The 23,403-nt window shown below is 37.2% G+C and overlaps 1 protein-coding gene across 5 annotated transcripts in view; it reads left to right on the top strand.

Annotated features, from left to right (window-relative positions):
* The window catches only part of AP1S2 (adaptor related protein complex 1 subunit sigma 2), a 30,643-nt gene extending 7,301 nt beyond the window's left edge, over positions 1–23,342 (top strand). The window contains exons 3-7 of one of the 5 annotated variants that reach the window (XR_010079733.1): positions 1,236–1,344; positions 2,249–2,386; positions 9,844–9,937; positions 10,434–10,473; positions 17,676–19,137. Coding sequence is in view for 4 of the 5 variants with exons in the window: in XM_063392889.1 (XP_063248959.1) it covers positions 1,236–1,344; positions 2,249–2,386; positions 21,413–21,460 (295 nt within the window). In the remaining variant the exon portion in view is untranslated. Of the gene's footprint in view, positions 1–1,235; positions 1,345–2,248; positions 2,387–9,843; positions 9,938–10,433; positions 10,474–17,675; positions 19,138–21,412 lie in introns of those variants that run through there. The other 4 variants (XM_063392890.1, XM_063392891.1, XM_063392889.1 and 1 more) reach the window with 4 other exon arrangements.
* Positions 23,343–23,403: the final 61 nt, after the last annotated feature.

Below are 23,403 nucleotides of genomic sequence, written 5' to 3'. Positions count from 1 at the left end.
ATCATGTAGTTTAAAGATTTTGTATAAAACCTTGTATAAAAGCTATTTGATTCATCTTTCATGTTGAAGCCATAGCAATTTGATTTGGAGCATTTTGAGATCATAAATGGTACTGGATAGGTATCTAGGAGACAAATTTCAGCATAGCTGAAAATACAGTGGGGTTTTTTTCAGAACTTCTAGCCAAAAAGTCTAAGTTCCAGCTGGTAAAATATGTGTAATGTTTAAAGGATGCATGGATTTCTCTCTACAGGAAACAACTATGCACCTTAAACTAGGCATTCACATCTGAATGACTTCTTTTTCAGTAGGGCTGGCTACTCCAGAGTGCTTAATGTGGTCCCCTCTAAAGAGGCAAACAAAAGCTGTTTCTGGTTCATGTAAATTAGCAGTTAGGACAGGTGGTACTTGAAATCTGGTTTGTGCCATATGTGACTGAAAGGCATATGGTTTTGGCATGTTAGAAAAGACTAAATGGAGTTTTCAGCTTTCATTCCTGCTTTGTTTTTTTATCAGCTTTCTTTAAACATGACTTGAACAAATGTATGGTAGAGCAGTAGAATTGGATGGTCTTTCTGTTAAAGTAGAACTCGGTCGTGTTTGAAGTTATGACTTCCCTGTCTTCCAAGATGGAAATGGATTGCTAGAAACTATTTGATGGCCTCTCGTCAGTCTGATGCCAGGACAGTTGGTAGGGTTTGAGTTGTTGACTTAGTAGTAATTGGGGTGGATGACATTGGTCTTGGTTTTGGAGTTTTTTGAAATTTTTAAATTCTCTATAAAGACCAAATCCTAATTGCTAATTCAGTTTATCTTTCTTGAGGCATTTTCTGTGTTTTTTGATATCTGTGTATAGCTTACATCATGGAAGTTTAACATTAGATCAGTTAATATACTGGTGTATAGATGTTAAAAAAGAAGATAAAATATCTCAGAACTCTTCCCATGATACCACAAAATCAAATTATTTAGTTTTCCAACCACTTCTTTAGCTACTGTAGTTCTGTCACCTAAAGGATATCAAAGAGTGAAGTCATGCTTGACTCAAAGACCTCCCTTGTACATGTATGTGTCTCTCATGTCTTTCAGCCATTCTTTGGTAGGACTTGGTTGTGATTTGGAGTACCAATATGCTGGACTTGAGTAAGGAGGACTGCTGAGAATATGATACTCCTCAAGTGCATTCATTTTGCTTATGCTCGTACACTAACATCAGGATTACTTTGTTGTTACAGATATGCAAGCCTCTATTTCTGCTGTGCTATTGAGGATCAGGACAATGAACTAATAACTCTGGAAATAATTCATCGCTATGTAGAACTTCTTGACAAGTATTTTGGCAGCGTGAGTTAGTTTCTTTATATTTTGTCTTTTTGTTTTATGCCCAGAGCACTTCTACAAGAATGTAACCAACCCCGTAATTGAAAAGGTGCATTTAATAGATTTTGTGTGGCTTGCTTGGCCAAACTAAACCGGTGGTTGCCTCTATTAAAATACAAAATTAAATTACTGATTTGGAGAAGAACTGTTATTAAACTGGTGTTAATTGCCTGTATTTGTTTCATTTCATAGTAGTCTCACTTGGGGTCAGATAAAATCTTACTCTTAGCAGGAAGTTTTCTTCTCCCTGGCACTGCTCTCGTGTGAGCACTTCTTACATCTGCTTCCAAAGGAGGCAGTTGGTTGTGAAGTGGCAGGAATGGTAAGGAAAGACGAGACATCTGTTTGCCCAGAGAGCAAACACAAACAGCTGTAGTAATGTGCATGAGCACTCCTAGAAAAACTGGTGCTCATTCTGCCTTGCTTCATAGTCCTTCTGACCATGAAATGTCAGACTGAACGAGAAATTTGAGGTATTTGTGTTCATATCCTTCTGTAAGATCGCGTGAACTGCCTTTGCATACTGCGGGCAACAAGAGAACTTTTCTAGGGAATATTCTCTTGTGTCTTGAAGAGCTTTGTCTTACAGACTGCTGTGAATTGAAGCCTTTTTAACAGTGAAAGCTTTTCTCAGAGGTTGCTGTAGCTGTTTTTAACTCAAGCAAAAAATGCAATGAGTTTTTCTTTTCCTCCAAGGTGTGATTTTTTTTTTTATTGTTGCCCCAGTCCTTACAAGGTTACAGGCTTAGGCTAATGTCTTGGTTTGGGAAAGTTTGGTGAAGCTGTGAATAAGTTAAGTTTTGTGAGAGGATGTACCTCAAGTGAGAATATCGTCCCACTTTACAATAATGCTTGATGTTCTTTTTAGGTATGTGAACTTGATATCATCTTCAATTTTGAGAAAGCCTATTTCATTCTGGATGAGTTCCTCTTAGGAGGGGAAGTTCAGGAGACTTCCAAGAAAAATGTTCTTAAAGCCATCGAACAAGCAGATCTTTTACAGGAGGTAAGCAAATCCAACTTCTCTGGCCAAAGTGTCAGCATGGTAGGCTGTGACTCAAAAACTTCCTGTTCCTCTAAGCTTCTAGAAGGTATTTATAGCATGCTTAGCATGTCGTTTTAGCTAGTTGTCCGAAGTGTGCAATAGGATGATGTTAGCTGCTGTTTTCATTTGGTTTGGCATGTGTACACGTTACCTCCTGTGACTTTGTGTTCTGCTAGTAAATGCAAGTGGCTGTTTTGTGTTTATACCTAGATAACTGTAGATCATGCTAATTTAACTTAGTGTTGTTCATGTGTCTTTCATTCCTCCTTTTTATTTATTAACCATTAGTTTTTATTTGTCATACCTGATGCATGTTCACTTCTTTACTGTTCCTTTGCTGAAATCCAGAAGCTAGACTCTCTTCTTTGAGACTTGTTCAGGTATAGTTCTAATTAGTTCTTAGACCTGCTTTTCTGCTATAGGCTGCCTACTGTGGAACATTTCCAAGCTGACAAAGCAGTAGTAGTAGTGCCTATAGAAACATAAAGAATAAAGTATAAGAATGTTGTTTTTTCACTTTGAATGCTTTTGTTATTTGTTGTTATCATTGAAGAATGACGGATTGCATGTCTACCATTTTTTAAAAAACATTTGATGTGAAGGAGTTCAATGGTATAGAAAAACTTAATATCATTTCTCTATTTTTCTCCATCCTTTGCTGGTTATTTTGTGTTTATTTGATTTTGTTTGGCTTTTTTCGTACTGAAATGTATACTGTTAAGGTCCTTGAATGTCTAAATGAGAATCAAAAATTCTGATGTGCTGTGGGAATCATCAGTCTTGTGTGCAAGTGAGTGGAACATATGGTTTAAGAGGGATGGTTCACCTTTATTTTTTAAAGTGTACTGAGGTTTATTGCCCAGATTCCATATAGATCCAGGTTGCTCTATTTTTCCTCCTCTGTGAATATTCAGTTTATTTTCTCCCATGAAGAAATTGCTTTATTCTCTTAAAAGCCTTCTGTGTTCCACTTGGTAGTCTTTTGTTGGACGTAATATTAGTAGGATGGGGAAACACATGGTATTCTTTACCCTGGTAGCTGTGTTTGTAATCCCTTCAGAGTACAGGCAGATCCATTGAAGTTCTTGTCATGAATAAGGTCAGCCATTACACACAGATTTGCTACCCTGTTTTTCTACAAAGGAAATATATACACTTATTTACTTCTTGTGTTCTGATTCAATTTAAGTCCTTCTTTACTCTTCGTAGGAATTATCTTAACCAGAAATCCTGTTGGAGTTTACAAAGAGGGGAGAAAAATAATCTGTTTATTCTCTTAAAATCTTTTGGTCTTTATATGAAAACAGATATAAGAGATTAGTTCTATATTCCAGTTTATCTCCTGCAAATGCAGTTAATTGTACATAAAGTAGAATAACTGTATTCTTTCTCAGTGTTTTTGAAATTCACTATTTTTGTGAGGCTCCTCTAAAGATAAAATGTATTCTATTTCCAGGAATTCATTACTATTTTTCTTTCCAAGCAATGAACATTCTTTTTTTACAGAGAATATAATTTCATACTAATGTAACTTCAAGTTAAAAATCTTACACAAATGGAAAGACCACTTTTTCAGTGTGAGGCTTTTCCCTAGCCCTCGTGGCTTTACTCTGATTACCCTTCCTTTCCCCATCTTTAGGAGATTTTCAGTTGTCGATGTTCGTGAAATAATTCTGGTTAACTTGAAATCTAGCAGTTTATCACAGCACCACTGGAGTCCTATGTTGGGCTTCTGTGTTTTTTCACTCTTAGTTATATTGACTGTTGATTAAGCATAAAACCACTCCCTATATCTGCATTTTAGTTTATAAACCCTGTAAAACTCCGAGCTCATATTTAAATTGAGCTTCCAATAGCTTTGGACTCTTCTCCGAAGTTTGGTTTTGTATCAACTGCTGCAATGTAAATGCTGGGTTTGATGAAGAGAGTTGTTAAAACAACAGTTTCTCACATACGCAGTTTTTTTATACTTTGAGTTAATATCTACTTCCCAGAATACTTCAAAACTACCAGCCTGAAACATGGTGTGATTCCAAATGCAGAACATATTTCTCGAAGGGTTGTCATGTGTTTGTTTTTGACTGTGTCAGATTTTAATTACGTGCAACAAAGTGTTTTTTCTTTGGTCGTGAATACTCAGATTGCCAAACATGTATATGTACGTATGTACACACATACGTATATGTAGTTGAATACACAATAATATTAATTGAATATGCAACATTGTTAATTAATAATGCTACATGCATTCGTGTATGAAGTACCTTAAAGATCAAGAGCTGTATGGCATACTTACACAAAAGAAAATCATTACAGATACATTAAGTGACTATATATGTAATGTTAAGAGGAAATATGCTAAGGCACAAACTGCTGAGTAGTGAATTAGTTCTTAATAGCCTTGCCTACTTGTGTTTTCTGTGGAGGTTTTCCAGAATGTACTTCTGTGTCTGAGCACTTACTTCAATTTGTCCTAAAGTTCTTGCTGCTGTGAGGTTCCTTTACTAACTGCTACAGCTTGTGTGACTGAGACAGGCTAACTTGCTAAACCCCTCTCACCCTCACATTCTTGTTAGTTCTTCAGGAATGTACTTAGTTCAAGTATTCATTCCCTGCCCTCTCCCCTGTATTTATTACCCCCTGATAACTTATCAACAGTCAGTCATCAATACTGGCAGTGGTACCCAGATGAAGGGTAGTAAAAGGTTATTAACTCCAGAGCTTCCATTCTTCATTGTCACTCTATTGTTGAAATACTTCTGCTCAAAAGAATGCTGTTACATGTCACTGATCATTTTATATCTTGTTTGCTAGAGAGATTTTAATACTTAACTAGTGATTACAAAGGCATGCTCTGCTGAGAAGGTGGTTTTTGCTTTTGTGAACAGCTCAATTATACTGAAAGAAGCTGGTAGATGCAGTGTGCTGTTGCATGAATTAAATATATACATGTGATGTGTGGAACAGCTAAACGATAAGCCTGTGCATCATTTTGTGACACTTGAGTTTTTTAAACATGAAACTACCAATGATAGATGTTCTATACAAAAGAGAGCATTTGATTTATTTCTCTCAAAAGGCCAATTTCTCTGTTTTTTTTGATGGCTTGAGAAATTCAGTATGGTGCTTGGAAGTTTGTGGCCATTTACTGTGCTAAAATCAAGGAGTTAATAATTTAATATTTAAACTGAGCAGTCATGTATATATTTTAAAGCAAATCTGTACAGATTGCTCATCTTCCTTTGAAGTAGGAAAAAATTCCTAAACATTGGCTATGAATAAAAATGAGTTTTGTTGATTATGCTTTGTAAATTTTAGAAAAGTATTTTGGAAATTATCTCCATTTTGTCCACTGCTATTCTTTTGTTGGATTTATTTTTTTTTTAGTATTTGATTGCAGAACATCTAAATACTTAAAATTATACATATTTTTAAGAAGTATCTAAATAAAAAGGCCAGTGAGTCTGTTCACAAATCACACTTGCTTGTGTTACTACTTCAGTAAAGATCAAAAACCTAGAAGATATGTGAATTTTTTTTTTTACTTAGGCTTTTGCAGTTTGGCCTCAGGCAGTATTTACTAGTCCTTTCACATGAAGAATAAGAGATAAGCTATCAATTAACCTCTTTTCCTTTGCTATTTCAAACCCTTGCCTCATCCTATATTCAGAAGGGTGCTGACAGTGTTCATATTGGCTGACTTGCCTTAGATGCTTAAGGTTGCTGCACAGATTTAAGCTTTTGGTTTTAGAATGAGCATCTTTGGAAATGAAACTGGTGAATTTCCTGCATATGCCATGAGAATTTTCTTACTGGAGTTGAAATTTGCTTATTGGAAATCACAGGTTTTAAGGTATGCATAACAGTAGATACTAGGTTGTTCTTGAGATATGCCAAAACTCCTTCATTTTGTCATTAGCACTGGCAAAAGAAAATTCTTATATTTAAACCTCCAGTGGGTGAGAGTATAAGGGATTTAGTCTGCTTTAGCAAACAGCCTTTGTAAGCATCTTTTTATTACCATTTGCCTGGGAAACTTACCACAACGAATGCAGTTAATTCAGTCTTCACTTAATGTTCTTAAATATGGACTGTTGAAATAGACTGCCTTCCTAAATTGGCAGTGACATTATTTGCTTTGGCTGTACCTGTGTTCCCCTGAATGTGAAAGAAGAATGAGTAATGGAATCTTTATTATCATGGAGATCCAACTGCCTTGACTGCCATCTGCTCTTCACATATAACTTCCATCTCAGTTTCAGGTGGTCAGCTTTGTTGGCCAGTTGGTCACTGCAGTTTTAAGACATGTATCTGCTTGATTTTAGGCACAGATCATGATCTACAATTACATTTTAGAAGATACCTATATATGGGGACCTATGAGAGTTAATGTGAATGAGAAATGATAGATTGTTAGTTCATTATTTAGGGATTAGGAAATAGCTATGATTTTTATGGATTTGGAATCCTTTCCAGCTCACAGAAGAACAAGTTGTTGTGCTTTGGTAGCTGATGTTTTGTAAAATGTGTTTCAGAATTCAGTCTCTGGAGATGTATTTATAGAAGAAAGGGGTTATAGGGCTAGTAGAGTGTTTGCCACTCTCCATGATACTCAGAAAGTTCCCCATAGCATTGTTCTCTCTGAATTCAGGAGAGATGGATTTGACGGGTGGGCAGTTACATCCAAAGGACAGTGGTCAATGGCTTGGTGTCCCGGTGAATACCAGTGGTGTTCCTTAGGGGTCAGTAATGGGATCTGTGCTATCTAATGGCTTGGTTAATGACATAGAGGGATTGAGTGCACCCCCAGTAAATTTGCAGGTGACACCAGGCTGAATGGTGCAGTTGACACTCATGAAGGATGGGATGCCATCCAGAGGGACCCGGACAAAGCCTGAGAAGTGGGCCCATAGGAATCTCACAAAGTTCCACAAGATCAAGTACAAGGTGCTGCACTGCTTCAAGGCAATCCCTGGTGTCTGTACAGGCTGGAGGGTGAACAGGTCAAGAGCAGCTGGGGAGGACTGGGGGGTGCTGGTGGATGAGAGGCTGGACGTGACCTGGCATTGTGTGTTGGCAGCCCAGCAAGCCAGTTCTACCCACGGCTGCAGCAGTAGCAGTGTCCCAGCAGGTGGAGGGAGGGATTCTGCCCTCCCACCCTGCTCTGGTGAGACTCCACCTGGAGTGCTGCATGCAGCTCTTAGGAACAGACCTCTAAAGACTGTGAATTTAATTGTAGCAGACAGCTCTGTAAACTTTGATATTTTTGGGTTTTTAACAGATAATTTTGAACTGTCCTTCTTGCACTGTGGAGTAGGCTTTCCTGCAAATACTTAGCTAATCATACTGTCATGTCTAAAGCAATAGGAAATATTCTAGAAAACGAATAGTAGAACATGCATCTCTTTTTCCCAAATACTAATGGGGGAAGAGGAGGTTAACACTTGCAGATTTAAATATCTTCTTGAAAAAGGGGCATTGAGTAGCCAGGAAGTTAGCATATCATGCTTTGACCTCTTCCCATGCTCAGTCTGATTTTTTTTTTTTGGTTGTTTCTTTGTTTAAGTGTGTATGCATGTAAGATGTGACTAATTCTATTACATCAAAGAAATCAAAATTAGAAGATCTTAAGACTCAACATGTTGAAGAAAGAGTCTTTCATAAAAGTTTTAAATATGCATTCATTAAGCTTTGCAAATTGAAACATCAGAAAGTTTCAATTAAAAATAAGACAAATTAGCATAAGCAGTCCTTGCTGTCTCATAACTATTCAGTACCCTCTCTGATGTGAATTCCAATACTGATCAGTTTTCTAACTGTGAACTTGATCATTTATTGGTATAAGCAGTTATGGTAGAACTGTTGAGGGTATGTTAACAGTACTCTGAACTCTTTGTAGATTGCAATTCTAATAAGAGTGTATTTATTCTGTGCATTGAACTGATAGATTCTTTCCCAGAGACTTTCTTCTGTCCTGAGCAACAGCAGCACTGTGTCAGGGTGATGCAATGAAAATTTTAGCACTGCTGCATGTACCATAGCTGTTTTCAGGAGTTTAGTCATGTGCTACTCGTCAATTAATTTACAAAATTCAATGAACAATTGCAGAAGGCTCGAGAGTAAGGAGTATCTTATCTTCAGAATCAGGTGCTCTTTCTGAATGCTCACATTAATCTGCACTTTAATAGAACAAGTTCACTGGATGTGGCAGAACGTTGAAAAGAGCAATGTTAATGTTTTGATCTTGAGATTGTGAGGAGAAAATCCCATTTTTACTGTGTTGTCTGAGATTATCTGTCATGTTGCAGTGCTGCTACCCTTTCCTAGAATTTTCACTACCTGTGAGATGGTCTTGAGTGCCAGAGAATATTAGGTGAAAAGAATACCGATGTCCCCAGGAGTCATCCTGTTGTGTTTGGTTTTAGATTCTCATTTCTTTGTGGTCTTCTCTGTGTGTTGTACAGATGTTGAGGCACATTGCTGGTATGTGTTTTAGGGCTTTTATTTATTTTTAAGGGAGAAGATATATTTTTTGTTGCCAAGCTGTCTAGCAACAGTAGTAGTTCTGGTGATGGATATGAAGATACAATAGAAGTCTGTATATTAAATTTTATAAAGGCTGAAAATTTGATATTAAAAGGCAAAAAAAAAGTCTGAGAAGACTTATTGTTCACAACTCTGAGAATTCTAAGTATGTTTGATTAACAGATGGATTGATTAAAGTGTAAATGTTGAACTTTTTTGCACTAAGCAATAAGACATGAAAGTGACTACTCAGCAAGTAACAATGGTGACTTAATTAATATGAATTTTGAATGAAACTTATTTTTCTTCATGAAACAAGTCTTATTTTAATATTAATGTTAATAATAATACTGTGTGACAGTTAATCACTGAATGAAATATATGTAAATTTGGTATCATCCTATTCTATTACGCTCTCAATCTGTTCCAGTAATGAACAACTGCTTTCAAGTCTCTTTAAAAAAGTAAAATCTTTGAATTAATATTCCTTCATGCACAACTGAAGCTTTCTAAAGAACTCTCTACAACTTACTCTTTTAAGGTACTAATGTCCTTTATGTGGTTAAGAAATGAAAAGCAAACTTTAGAGGTTTATTTAATGCATCTACTTTAAGTCTTTGAACAGATGTTTTCTTCTGACACATTTCAATTTACTTTCTTAACAGTGGACTTTCAGGAAAACTATTAAAATTGTATTAACCTAAAGAATAACAATAGCTGAAACCGATTTAAGTGAAATAACTGAATTTACTCTTGTATATAGTTTAGAATATTTTAAGTCTTATTTTAAATGTAAATAAGCTGTACATGATTGGGGGGATGTTGGTGGTTTTTTTTTTTTTTTTTAATTTAGTAGTTATTACATTTTCACTGCTGCTTGATTTTGTTTGTAGAGCCAGAATGAAGACTGGGGAGGTTTGTCTGAGGATATCTTATGATTAAGAGCAATCTAAGGCATTAGCCCTTTTGACCCCATCTAAACAATTGGTAACTACCAAGTTTACCATTTTGGTGGCATGGATTAAATGGGTGCTATGCAAAGAGTGCTGCACGTGTAATTAAGTCCTTGCAAGGGTAAACAGAAAATGGGTGATGGGCTTAACTTTCTGCAACACTTGCATGATGGTCTTTGAAGAGTGCTTTGAGTGTTTCCTTTATTTTCCTTTTATGTACTAACCGCATCAACTTGAAATGTCTGACTTCTATTGGCTTTCTTTGGTGTTGATAATTGAGATAATGCAAGTTAGAGAAATGGATACCAAAGCTAATAACTAAACAGATGTTTGGCTTTGTTTACTTACAATCAGCCCATATAAACATGTGTTTATTGGAAAATGAGCTGTTTACATCTGCTATGCAAAGAAAATGGGCCCTAAAAAGACTGGGTGCTGCTGCAATTGACTGTATGTCAAAATGCCGGATGCTGCATGACAGAACAAAGCTTATTTGCATATATAGTGCATTGCAACATATTTTTGTCCAGAGCATAAGTGGAATACGTTGTGGCAGTCCTACTAAAAAAGGTAAGATTTTAATTTGCATAAAGTAAGTTTAAAACATACATGAAAATGATATGTTGGAGAAAACTTAATTAGTCTGCTGCTTACTTGATATAATGATAAATAAGTAGTTCAGTAAACAAATTGGCTTTTGTAGTGTGGAACTGTGCTAATGGATCTAATTTCATATGCAACTTTATAAATATCAGCATTTAGTTTCTAGATAACAGAAAATAATTATCGTAGGCAAAAATATTTGTAACATGTTCAAATTCACAGTTGGTGTATGGGTATTTTTACCATTTTAGAGTTTCCTAGTATATGATACAGTCAGTGATGTGTGTTGGGTGCAGGGGAGTAGCCAATAATCTGCTTGCATATTAGACCTGAAGAATTAGGGCAGCCAACAAGTCATTTGTTGAAAACGATTTTTTACGAGCTTGGACATACTCTAAAACAACTGTAAGAAAAACCTAAGTGCTCATGATACTTTACACATTTTCCCACAATTTTATTGCTTTTTGTATGCCCTTCATGATAAGAAGTTCATGTACAAAGAGTGTGATTCTCATGGTGAGGTTAGAATTGAAACTATGCCTGTAAAACTTTCCTTGCAATTAGAACTTTAAAAAGCTACCTGTATTGTTTGAGACCTGTGCTATGAACAGAGCTTAGGAGTCCTAATCTTTTTTTTTTATTGTCATTTGTGTCTCAGATGCCTACAAAGACCAATTCTGGCACCTACAAGCTCGGGCTTAGATAATTCTGTGTAAAACTAATTTACTTACCTACAGTATGTTCCTGGGTGAATTCTGTGTATGGGCATAGCTTTAGTTGAAGAACTATGCTTTGTCCCCATTAAATTAAACACAGTGGCATTGTCTGATGCCCACGGAGTGCTCCTTCCTGGCCTGTACTGTTCCCTGGAAGGAGTGAAGGAGTAGTTACTGTGGTCAGACCCTAATTTACAAGGTTGTCATGGTTCCTTGGAATATGGAGAAGTAGAAATGGCAGCTGCTGGGCTGAGTGGAGAGGGACAGATAGATGGTTGCACATAATCAGAGATGGGGAATAGTTTGCTTGCAGTAAGGAGCTGCAGCTTGTATATAGGCATGAAGATCATCTGGGTTAAGGAAAGATCTCCTGAGGTAAAGGAGGTTGCCTTGGGGCAAGGGGCGGAGTTTGACTCATAGCTTTGGTGTTTGGATTAACCTGACATTTAACTAATTGGTTATACAACTTTAAATTACTTTAATCCTTGTTACTCTTTGAGGCATAACCAAGCCCAGGATGAGTAGAACTTGTTTTTTTGTTGGCTGTTTTAGAGAGAGATTTTCCTGTAAACGAGGGTGTTGAGTACTATATGTTCCATGTGGCAATTTTGATAGGCCACATATTCAGAAATAGTCGGTTCCCTAAAGAATGTGGTGAAATTTATGGTAAGCCTTGCATAATATTGGAAAACCAGGTGAAATCTTTATATACTTCCAAATTGTACTGTGTAGATTCTCCTGTCTGCTGAGAGGATTTTACAGTGTCTTGATCTTGAGTCAGGACGCAGTTTGCTCATCACTCAAACTCATGGTGACAGTGACTTCTATTGAGAAGGCCGGATCCAGCCCTACTGCCACGTTTGTGTTGTGTTGATCCATTTGCCCTGTTGTTCTGGTGCTCCTGGCTTTTTAGCCAAAACTTGAGCTCATGCAGGGCTAGCATGAGGGAAGTGCCAGGAGGAAAAAAGCAGTGACATTGAAAAGGGAAGTAAAAAGCAGCTGCTTTTGGCAAGCCAGGACTTCTGCTAAAGCCGATAGTGCAGCTTAAATTGCATCCTATTTTTAAAAAAATCACTGTATCTAAGTGCTTTAAATGCCAGTGTTCCACACATCTTGTCCTGGCTCACTGTCTGCTATGAACCCCTAAGTCAGCTTGCATAGGTAGGTTCTAATTTACTTGTCATATGCTGCACCCCTGCTGTTGGCCTGAATCACAGGAGTGTAGCAAGGAGCTTCAGCAGCAGTATTGACTTTCAGAGTTTTCAGCTGTCCTTTTTCTTCCTCTTTCCTTTGTGCCAGAAAAACTATACGACTATTCTAGAACTGGATTTCAGATCCATTTAAACTGATCCAATTCAAATTGCTAATTTTTAAAAACATATACTCAGCAGCTTTTTTCCCCATGTGTACAACTTGTGCCTGCAAACATTTGTCCAAACAATTGCAAGGACACAAAGGGCTGCAGGACCAGGAAAGAAGGGGGATGCTTAAATGCCATTGCCATGGAAGCTGAATAATATTGGAAGTGACATGGCTTGTTGCAGCAGTATATTCTGGTCATCCCTTCAAAGATAACAGCTCTGCAGTTAAAGAAATGCTTCCTTAAGCAGAAGAGAATAAGCAATTCAAACCTGTATCTGCAGTGCTGGTAGAAAACATAAATGAATCCTTATGTTCATAGTTTGGCAATTTGCCAAACATCCGGACACTGTCTGATTATCTGGTGGAGAAGTCCGGGATTTTTAATAATTCTGGCTCAAACTTAGCAATACAAAGCATTCAGTATGTGCATTTGTGTTTTTGTTGTGGGGAGGTTGAGCCTCTGATGGATTCTTAGGACCATCCATACTGTTCAAGGCTGGGCTCTCGATTGTTCCTGGCTCGCTGCATAGCAACTGATTGGCACATGTGAAGCAGAGCCTCCCGGAGCGATTATCACCTCTGAGCTGGCAGATCAGAGCAGCAGCTGAGAGGCAGGAAGCACCTACTATTATCCGGTTAGAGTACACAAAGCTTCAGCTGATCTTTGTACTGCCTGTGGGAGAGAGGCAGGCAGGCCACTGCTGTCATACCCTTCTGCTCTGCTCTGTTGAGGAGGTGTTTTAAACCCGAAGTCTGCGCATATGCTCGGATATTTCGGTGAATAACATTTGCAGGACAACTTGCTGTTTCATACTCTAGTTGAGAATTGTGTTGACTGGTTTGCATCAGTCTTGAAGATTTTTTGTTTTCTCTATACAGAAAGCTGTAGACAAGATCTTGACTAGGAGTTGACATTGATGAAGCATGCTTTTTTTATTTGTTTGCTTGTGGGGTGGTTTTTTTTTTTTTGTTTTTTTGTTTTTTTGGATTTTTTTTTTTGTAAGAGCATTATAGTTAATACTTGTCTTTGAAGATGTTCAGGACCTTGTGTTTTAGGCTCTCTGAAAAAACACTGGGTTCTTCTTTGAAAGTTCAAATAGAATTTTGTAATAAAAATACCCTAATGGGAAATGCCAAGGCCAGGCTAGATGGGCCCTGAACAACCTGGCCTATTGGAAGGTGTCTCTGCCCATGGCACAAGAGTTGGAACTAAATGATCTAAAATATCCCTTCCAGCCCAAACCCATCTATCTAATAGAAGTTTCTGAATGTTAGCTAACCAAAGATTGGGAAACAGTTACTCTCCTGTTTTGAAATCCTTGAAAAGACAAGTGAACAGCAGCAATTTCCTAAAGCAGCCATTCATTAGAAATATTTCCTAATAACGATTCATAAGTAGAGAGTGTAAAAGTAATTGCTTTTGAAGCATTGCTAAGGAAGTGGTTGTTAAATGTGAATCTCTTCCTACTGCAAAAACTTCATGTTTCTAAACAGAAACCCTCATCCTCTGCTCTTGATTTCCCCAGAGCTTGCTTCTGTAGAATTCTTCAAACTTGCATACACTCCATGGACCCCCATCTTGTCTGTTGTTTGAGCTAGGGTTTTGTTAGATGCTGAGTAAAAAAGCCAAGACTTTATCAAAAGGTGGCAGTTGTAACTTTTGTGGCTTGCCTTCATAGACTTTGTGCTGGTTTTGACAGAGAAGTTAAAATAATAACCTAAGCAAACTTTCCCTGAAAAAGAAGTCACGCCAAGTATTGATGAAGTCTGTGTCACCGCCCTGAGATGTCACCACTAAAATGGCAGCCCTGCAACACGCTGAACTTGAGACAGTTTGGCAGAGACATAAATAATTTCTTTTCTCTCTCTTGCCTGAGGAAAGAACACAGTTTTTTCTTGTCCACTAGAGACAAAAAAATACCTTAAATTGCAGCAAGAAAGTAATTCAAGGTAGATGTTAGGCAGTTTTTTTAGTGGAGATGATAATGTAGCATTTAAGTAGATTGCCTAGGGCACAATAAAAAGGCATTACTGGATTCCTTTAATAGATGAAATACCTCTCAGGAAAGTTATAGGTATGCTGTTTGGGGGACTGGATTAAATTAAGTCCCTTCTAATTTTATTTTGGTTATGATTTTTAATTAGTTTGGGTCATGACACTGTTGGCTGAGAAAATGTCAGTTGGGTTGGACTGGCTAAATAGTTGTGTTTATTCAGAACAACTCTACCATTTTTCTAATTTAAAACATCTCCAATGACTCAGCCTGAAAATTTCAGAGAGTATTATTAGCTTTTTAAAATGAGTTGTAAACACAGATGTCGTTTTGAAAAAGATTAATTCTAGTAACTTTAAAATATTGCAATTCTACAATGTGCAGCTTGTGTTGTGGAGCTATTACTTTTGTGGCAATACTAGGATCTAAGACCTGTGTGTTAAAGTCAGATAAATTGTTTACATCCAAAGTTTTAAGTGATGATTTTTCAGAGGTGGTATTTCATGTTAGTTTGCCCTTGTGTTGTGCTGTAAGGATACCATTGCCTCTTCCCTAGCTTCTAGATCAACTAATTTATAAAATCATTAGATCTAGATTGTCTTAGGCAACATCTGAGCCTGTGAAGCATGTCCTTGAGGTCTGCACGTTCCCACCAAAGGAAGGCAAGGTAGTGTAGATACTGATCGTGGAATTTGGCAACTGTCCCTTCCCTATATTGTCTTTTCTGGTATTTAGACCACCAGGCCAACTGCTCTGGAGATAGTGTAGTGGGGAACACAAAAAAAAAAAGTCATAGTTGAAACTTGTGAGATGCTATAGTTCTGTGATGGCAAACAATTGGTCAAAACTTGATTTTCCTTTTGGTTGTTTGTCAGGCTGTCCACAGTGCCAGGCCCTCAGTGTGGGATGGTCCTGGACATCCTTGGTGGGGAACAGAGGCCTCACAGGAATGCCACTGTTCGGCTTCTCAATATTGCTGTGTTATCACTTTGTATCTCCATTTCTGTTGTCTTCCATTTAATCCTTTAGTTTCACCCCTACAAGGTCAATTTATTGCTTTAAGTCTGCTTACAGATGGTGTTTACATGTTCTTTAAGCTAGAAAACCACCAGGAGTGAAATAACTACTTTCTTCCTATTGCTATCTGACTATCTATCTTGTTTTATCAATAAACCATAAGTTTCTGTGAAGATGAGGCACTAATCCCACAACAGAAATGTGAGTCAATCATCTAATTTTGTGTACCATGATTTCCTCAAGGTATAAACCATTGAAAATACAGACCGGATGGGGAATACCCCAGGACTGTGTGACACTGCAAGTTGGGAAAGTACATGAAACGAGCACTTCCATGGCCTTATTTGTTGATGTTTACAGTTAAAGAGGACATGGTCAGTGGTTCCAGGCCAAAGAGGGTGCTTAAGAATGTGTACACACATAATCCTTGAGTACAACAGTGGGTTGCAGTCAGCTTGAAAAGACCGCCAGAAAATGAGCTGCTCTTACTCTTCTTTCTGTCCAGAGAGCTAATGTAAAATTAAGGAGAAATCAGTTAGGAGATTTGACAGGCATTTCAGTGAAGACACCAATTTTGATGGCTCCACATTTCCAATGGTGAACACTGGAACACATGAGGTTTTTTCAAGGAAGAGGGGAATCATGTGTATGCATACATTTCCCAGATAAAAACCAGGCATTTTAGATTATTACAGTATGCCTGTTCTTCAGTTGTCTTCATGAACAGTCAGCAGTGTAAGTAAAGCAGAAGTTTTCCTTAGGGACCTTTCTGGGAATATTTGTCTGTGGAGGCTCAAGGAATGCTAAAGTTAGTACTTTCTTCTTTTTAATCAAACCACTGCTCCATAATAATGTACACTATCATCATGCAATGCCTTTTCCAGTTAGGAATGTGCCTCAGCATTTTGTTTTTAATGTCCACTGTCCTACTTAGACCATGTGAGAGGTGTTAAGTGTTGAAATTCACATTTGTAATTCTTCATTATATATATTCTTTTGAAACTTAAAATTATAGCATGCATCATATAACTTACTTGTAGCTTTCAGAGTTATATAGGTGCTATTATTTTGTGAGCTACTGGATTTCTAATTAGCTTGGTCAGAATAATTTAAACTACTGTGACATGGTCTTCATATTACTGATACTGAAAAACAGTATAAAAACTGTACAGCTTCTAGAATATTTTGTGCTTTTTTTGTAATTTGAGACTAGAATTTAAAAACATGCAAACTTGGACATGCAAATAAACTGAGATGGCACAGAGGAGAGAGCTTTAGAAGTCCATGGGAACTCTGTCAGTTCTGTTTTAAAACTTTGGTCATTCTGGGAAGTGGGATACTAAAATAGATTGACGATTGTAATTGGTACAGGATCAAAGATGGAAACTGACACACAGAGAGTTGAGTTCCGTGTGTTTTCATCCCAGAAAAAGTTTAATCGGCTTATATGGGGCTGATGCTCCTAAACTGCTGTTACTCCATAATTAAAATTGAGTGTTGCTTTCTTTCTAGCTTATCTTTCAGCAGATTGAATACTAACATTCATGCCAATCATGCAAGAGTGTATTGAGTTCCGCAACATAATCCAAAAGCAAAGAAAACTTTGCCTGCTGTGAGAGGTGTATCAGAGGCCTCAGTTTTTCTAAACAGACCCTCTTTCTAAGAAATGTAATTTTTGTCACCAATAATGCCAGTGCTGGCCCTGGCTCACTGCCTTTCTCTAACAGAAGCCAACAGTTGATGCCTGATGTAGAGACAAGTAATAGATAGGGTGGTCTATCTCTGGAGCTTCAAACTTTTTTTGGCTAAGAAGAAACTCTGAGCTTATGTAATAAAGTATTTGTCACATGAAGTTGTTTGGTCTGTTGTTGGACACAGCATTCTAGTATGGGGGGGTAAAATGATGACTCTCCCCACTACCCTCACCCCCTGGAAATCTAGAGTAGTCAAAAATACAATATTGTATTTCTGTATCAAATGTCCTTTTAATGTCAGAGATAAAATAGAGAGATATTTTTGTTTTCTTATTTATCTGTCCATCCTTCTGTTATTTGTAAGAATATGTACATTTCTTTTGTAGCCACGTCATGAATACTTTAATGTACCAGTGTACTAAATGGCTTCATTCATCATGCATGCAGAATTTCAGAGGAGATAGACCTGTGACTTACTCATGACAGAACATTATCATCAGCTTGCTGAATCCAGTCATCCTGAATCTAATAGAATGCCACAACCATTCTCTGCTGTTGTACTTTCCTCTTTCCCCTCTGTTTTACAGTGTTGTCTCTTCATGTCTCATTTCAACAAAACTTGTGCTTGTTGGCATATGGTTTAACTTTTTTATTGTGTGTAAGCTTGAAGTCTTATGCTTTAAAGTTCTGTAGCATTTTCTGAGCTAAACATCTATATACTGCAACATCTATACTGTAACATTACTCAACCCACATTTATCTTTTAAGTAGGTTGTGGTGGTATTTAAACATATGCTTAAAGTCTGCAGGTGAAGTTAAGACTTACAGAGAAAGTAGTGAAGAAGTATCATGTGAAATGTGTGTACACACAAGTATTAAATGATGACAAATGAAATTCTACGTAGACCATGCATCTTAGTTAAAGGTGCAAATAACACTACCCTTTCTGAAGACTGGCACAATAGTGTGACTGACCTTACAAAAAGGAGGGAGGCAGAATTGATTAGGTCAAAGAGAAAGATGGGTAAATCTGAAATTAAAACATTTGTATTTAAATGTGCAGAACGCTCTTGTGAGTAATTTAACAGTTACTGCCACTGAGAGAACAGTATGGTTGCTTTACAAAGGAATAATGGAATCATAGAATCGTTAAGGTGGGAAAAGACCTCTAAGCTTATTGAGTCCAACCATTAATGGTTAGGATTGGAAAGATCTAAGTCCATTAACAGTGAACTTGCAATATGCCTTCTTAAATTGGCGTTTCCAGTTTTAAATGGAGGCTGCCTTGGGTGAATTGGAGAGCTGCCACAAGGGTGAATATAAGTGCATTCAGTTGAAAAGTGGGCAGAGTGAGAGGGCATATAATGAATCCTGTTTGTAACCTAAAACCAGTGCTGATTCTGAAAATTTGTTTCCATGAGTTATCAAGGAGGCGCTTACCAAAATGAACTACAAACAAGCTAGTTCCATGTACTATATGTGGTAATGCACTACCTTCCAAATGTTAAACTGACATAAAAATGGGAGATTTAGAGGATTAGACAAAAGATTTGGATTGGATTTGCAGCATTCTGAAATCTTACAAAACAAGATCGTAGGAGTGGTTTTTCCATTTCCAAGTTTGCCTTTTTTTTCTGTAAGCCATTAACAATGTGTTTGGATGTCTGGTTAATGCTGCTTTAGCCTGCATTATTTCATGCCTGTTGGCTTAAAATGCTGTGCATTGAGCTGTAATGAGATGTTGTTTTTCTTGTTATCTGTATACAGCTGCTTGCTTCTAAATGACTAGGTAATGAATTAGCTTTTCTGGCATGTCTGAAATAAAGTATTGCATGCACTTTTGTCTCATGTGAATGACTTTTTTCCTCATCTTTGTTCTGATAGTTCAAATTTGTGTTGTTTGCCTTGGGTGATTCTGAGCTGCAGGTAGTATGTAACACTGCAGAATATTTTACCTAAGAATTGGATAAAATGTTTGACACTTAGTAAAACAAATAATGTGAACAAAATGTTATTAATTCTATTTTTTTCTTAAAAGTAATAATTAATGAAGTTATTCCTCTAGGAAAAGACATTAGCCTTTAGGTGTTCCTTGAGATCTTATTGTTGATGAGCACATAAGAAGGCACATTTATCTCAAGGTTACTGCTTTAGTAATAAAAAAATTAAAATATGTTTGACTTCTATGGGTGATGTATCTGTGGACAAGTAGCTAATGTCCTTGAAATAGGTTGCTTTTAATGGTTAGCCAATGACCTTAATTCACTTGAAGAAATTTAGTGTTTAAGTATATGAGTGTTGGAAATCATCTCAGACTTTGAATTGGCAGTGAAAACAAACTGCTCTAAAAACAGGAGCAGTACTGCTCTGTATGTCTTCATAGCTATACAGAAGTTTATTTTCAGGAAACTTTGTAAATACCCTGTTTCAATCCTGAGTAACTCTTAAGTGCCCACTGCTGTCTAATCAATTTAAAATTGAAAAGTGAATTTATTTCAAATATTTTGAAGACCCTGAAATGCTTGAGAAGTTGTATTCTTGTAGAATGCTCTTGAGTTCTGGTGCCATAGTTAGTTAACAGTACAGGATTTTTTGAGTAAAATGCCTCATGTTGGTGGATAGGAGAGGAGTGTGTCTTCTAAAATGAATACAGCAAAGTAATCTGGGAATATAATACAAAAAGTTACATTAAAAATGCTACATAGGCATTTCTTCAGTCAGTGCCTCCTTTTGGGGATTTGTTAAAATACACATGTAAATCTTTAATCCTGCCATCCTGTCTGGCTTTGTCAAGGTCACTACAGTTCTAAGAATATTTAAATATTACATCAGTGAGGGAAGAAAACCAAGACAACACTACATCTTTAATACACCAAGTATCTTGTTTTCAGATTTAACTTGCCTTTTTATTGCAATTTTTTAGTTGCTGCTTTTTGGATTTTAGAAGCCATCTCAAAATGCTGATGGCCTGTTCCAAGCTCTGACTTTAGAATGAAGTTGCCTTAAAGTATTATAGCTTGTTCCTTCACTGCAGAATCACCTTCTACATGAATGATGATAGTAAACTTGATCATTTTATGCCATATAGTCAAGGTTGATAGAATGTTCTGATGTTATTTGCAAGGTTTGAAGTGCTTTAATTTGTATTTTACTGACATTATTTTTCTAATAAATATTTGCAAAGCAGTTGAAAAATAATTGGTTGGCTGCCTTAACTGTTATCTGCCTTTTTTTTTCTGCATGACATGTCTTGTTTTAGGATGCTAAAGTAAGTTTATTCATAGTCTTGATATTAAAGCTTTTGTTTCAATACAGACACAGTATCCCTTTTTATTTATGATGGAATTGTTAATAGTCATGGAAAAGCTCAGCCTGATGTTTCTAGTTTAAACCATTTCTTTTCAGATGTTATGGAAGTAATGAATACAAAACAGATGATAATTCTTTGGAATTTGGTATTAATCAACTTTCTCTGAATCTAAGGAAATCTTTCCAAGATGAGAATTAGCCTAAAACTTTATGCCTGGTGTGGAATAATAAAACTCCTGTCCTGAAAACTCTTCCTCTTTGAAAGGGATCAATTTAACACCAGGCATACCAAGGTACCTTGACCTGGCTTTATGAATTAAGCATGGGATCACTGTATTAAAAAATCCAAACAAATGAAACTCTTTTATAAAGATCTTAAGGGATACTGTGTCTTAGTTGCTTCAGTAGTTTCATTCACCCATTTATTTGTTATTCCCGAACAGATTTTTGAGAGCCTTGAAACAATTTACCACAAAATTCACTGACTCCATTGCAAGGTCCTTCCCCTCCCTCCCCGGTTGCTGTCTCTGTTACTCGGCTGTGCTTTGTTCCCTGCTGGTACATCTTAATTGTTTTATTTTATTATGCTTAAGGGCAATAAAATGTACCAGCTATTCCTGTGAACCATGGCAATCTAATTAACAGCTCTGTGAAAAGTGCAACTAATGTCATGTTTGCAAACTGCAGTGCTTCCATGTTTTCATGTCTTTTCAGCTTTCTTTTTCAATTCAGCATCTTCCATACTAACTCATGTACAGCACCGCTCAGTAGAAACAGTGTTCATTTACTACTGTCTCAAATTTTCCCTCCCTAGGAAGCAGAGACCCCACGTAGTGTACTTGAAGAAATTGGATTGACATAAATCTCCTCTTCAGCTGATGCCATCTCAGTGTTTCATACTGTAAATGTTCACTGCCTTCATTGTAATGTTTAGCTAATGGTGTAAGATGCTGTTTGTCAGTATTACTGTTTTGCTAAGCTGCTTCATTCAGGCCTACAAGAAAAATACTTTTTTTTTAAAAGGGAACAAGAAACCTAAGTTCAAAATTTATAAATGAAAGGGAATTAGATTTAAATTGACCCTGTGTTTCCCTTCACTGCATTTATAGGAAAATTGCATTTGACTTGGATAAGTCTACTTTTTTTATAAGCGAACTTGACTTCAGGAAATAAATGTATCATTATGACATAAGCATAAATGAAAAGAAACTACATGGACAACTCCAAATATGAAATGTTACGCTGTAGAAATTGTGTTTATGCAACCAAAGAACTTGTTCATCTACATTTTAGTCATCACTTGTGATTATTCTGCTTATTTCAGTTGTTGCATAAAGATTGGAAACATCTGTTTACTACTGAATTTGTCATTATACCAAAGAATCCTGCCAAGATCTGCATATCAAACTGGTAAAAAACTGTTAAGGTCATAACTGCTTTTTTAAGAAAACTGATCAACTCACTAGACATGAAGGTGTACTTTAGTGTAGCTACCTTGAGGAAAACTGCAAGTTACTATACTACAAAGGGAATGCATGTAGGACAAAAGGAAAACCAGTCTGAATAAGGAAACCGTTTTTAGGTCTGATATTAGCTTGCTTTTGAACACAAGAACACAAGAAAGGAGGTCAGCTTTCTAACTGAATAGAGAGAGATGCATAATGAAAACTGAATACTTTCAAAGATGGGAAAGAAGAAGCTTTACAGAAGGGACCTTTTACTATTTTCTTTCAAAGTCTACCAATTTATTTGTATTTATTGGTGTTTTATAGTTATGCTTTATTGGGTGTATAGTATCTTTAGGACTCACTGAGCGTCAAAAGTCATTTAACTGCTTTTCTTGATCAACACGTTAACCACGTGACACATCCCTTAATATTCCTGTGTGATGTACAGTTGAACCAACTAAGTTGCAGTGAGAGCTCTAAAACATTAGATTTGTACAGTATATTCACTACAAATCATGTAAGCTGATATCCAGTAGTATTTTGACACTTGGAGCAGACTGTCAGTAATTACCGAGCCTGTTTCACTTGCAGAAATGTGATCCATGTGTGGTTTTGAGGAGACAGTGGGAGTCTACACCTGGGAGTAGCCAAGTCCTGTTGCCTGTCCCCATGAGAGGAGTTGTCTCCTCCCTCTCCACCCAGACACCTTCACCTAGGAGTTTTGTCTTGTTCACCTGAGTAGTGCCACGTTTTCACAAAGCTTAGCTTTGGCAATGCTGCTGGAGGCATCCCTTTTGTGGCCAGCTGTAGAGTGGGTTCAGGAGTACCCAGCCAAAGGAAAGGTGCAGCGCTGCCTCTTCCAAGGCCCCAGTCCTCGAGGCAGCAGAGCAGCCAGCCAGGCCCGGGCTGTGTGTGCCTCTCCTGTGGCAGGACCAGGGTGGTGCCTGGGAACTCGGGCCATTAGAACTTGTCCACGGATTCCCATTCTGTGATTCACACACAGATTCCAGATGACCAGAGGCTGTTTTTTTTTCCCAGGGCAATTGCCCAGTGCACAGCGGGCAGGGATAGAGGAGCGTAGAGGGGTCACGAAAGGACCCTGTGTGTGAGATTGAAGTGGTAAAATGCATTTAAGTCAAACCAGAAGCAATTTTCTATGTATTAAACATGTTTTTAAAGTTTACACTGTCACTTGTATGTGCTTGGCTGGATTAAGCTTTGTTGTGATTGTGACAAACTGTTTGACCTTTGTCTGTCACATTGGTTGAGTTGTAATAAATGTCCATTTTTACACCACTGCTGTGTTTACATGTAATTAGTACCTATATTCACAGAGAAAAGAAGAGGCCACTCACTG

The sequence above is a fragment of the Prinia subflava genome, chromosome 3 (genome assembly GCF_021018805.1).
Source record: "Prinia subflava isolate CZ2003 ecotype Zambia chromosome 3, Cam_Psub_1.2, whole genome shotgun sequence".
Lineage (NCBI taxonomy): Eukaryota > Metazoa > Chordata > Aves > Passeriformes > Cisticolidae > Prinia > Prinia subflava.
This window is presented reverse-complemented; position numbering and strand designations above follow the sequence as displayed.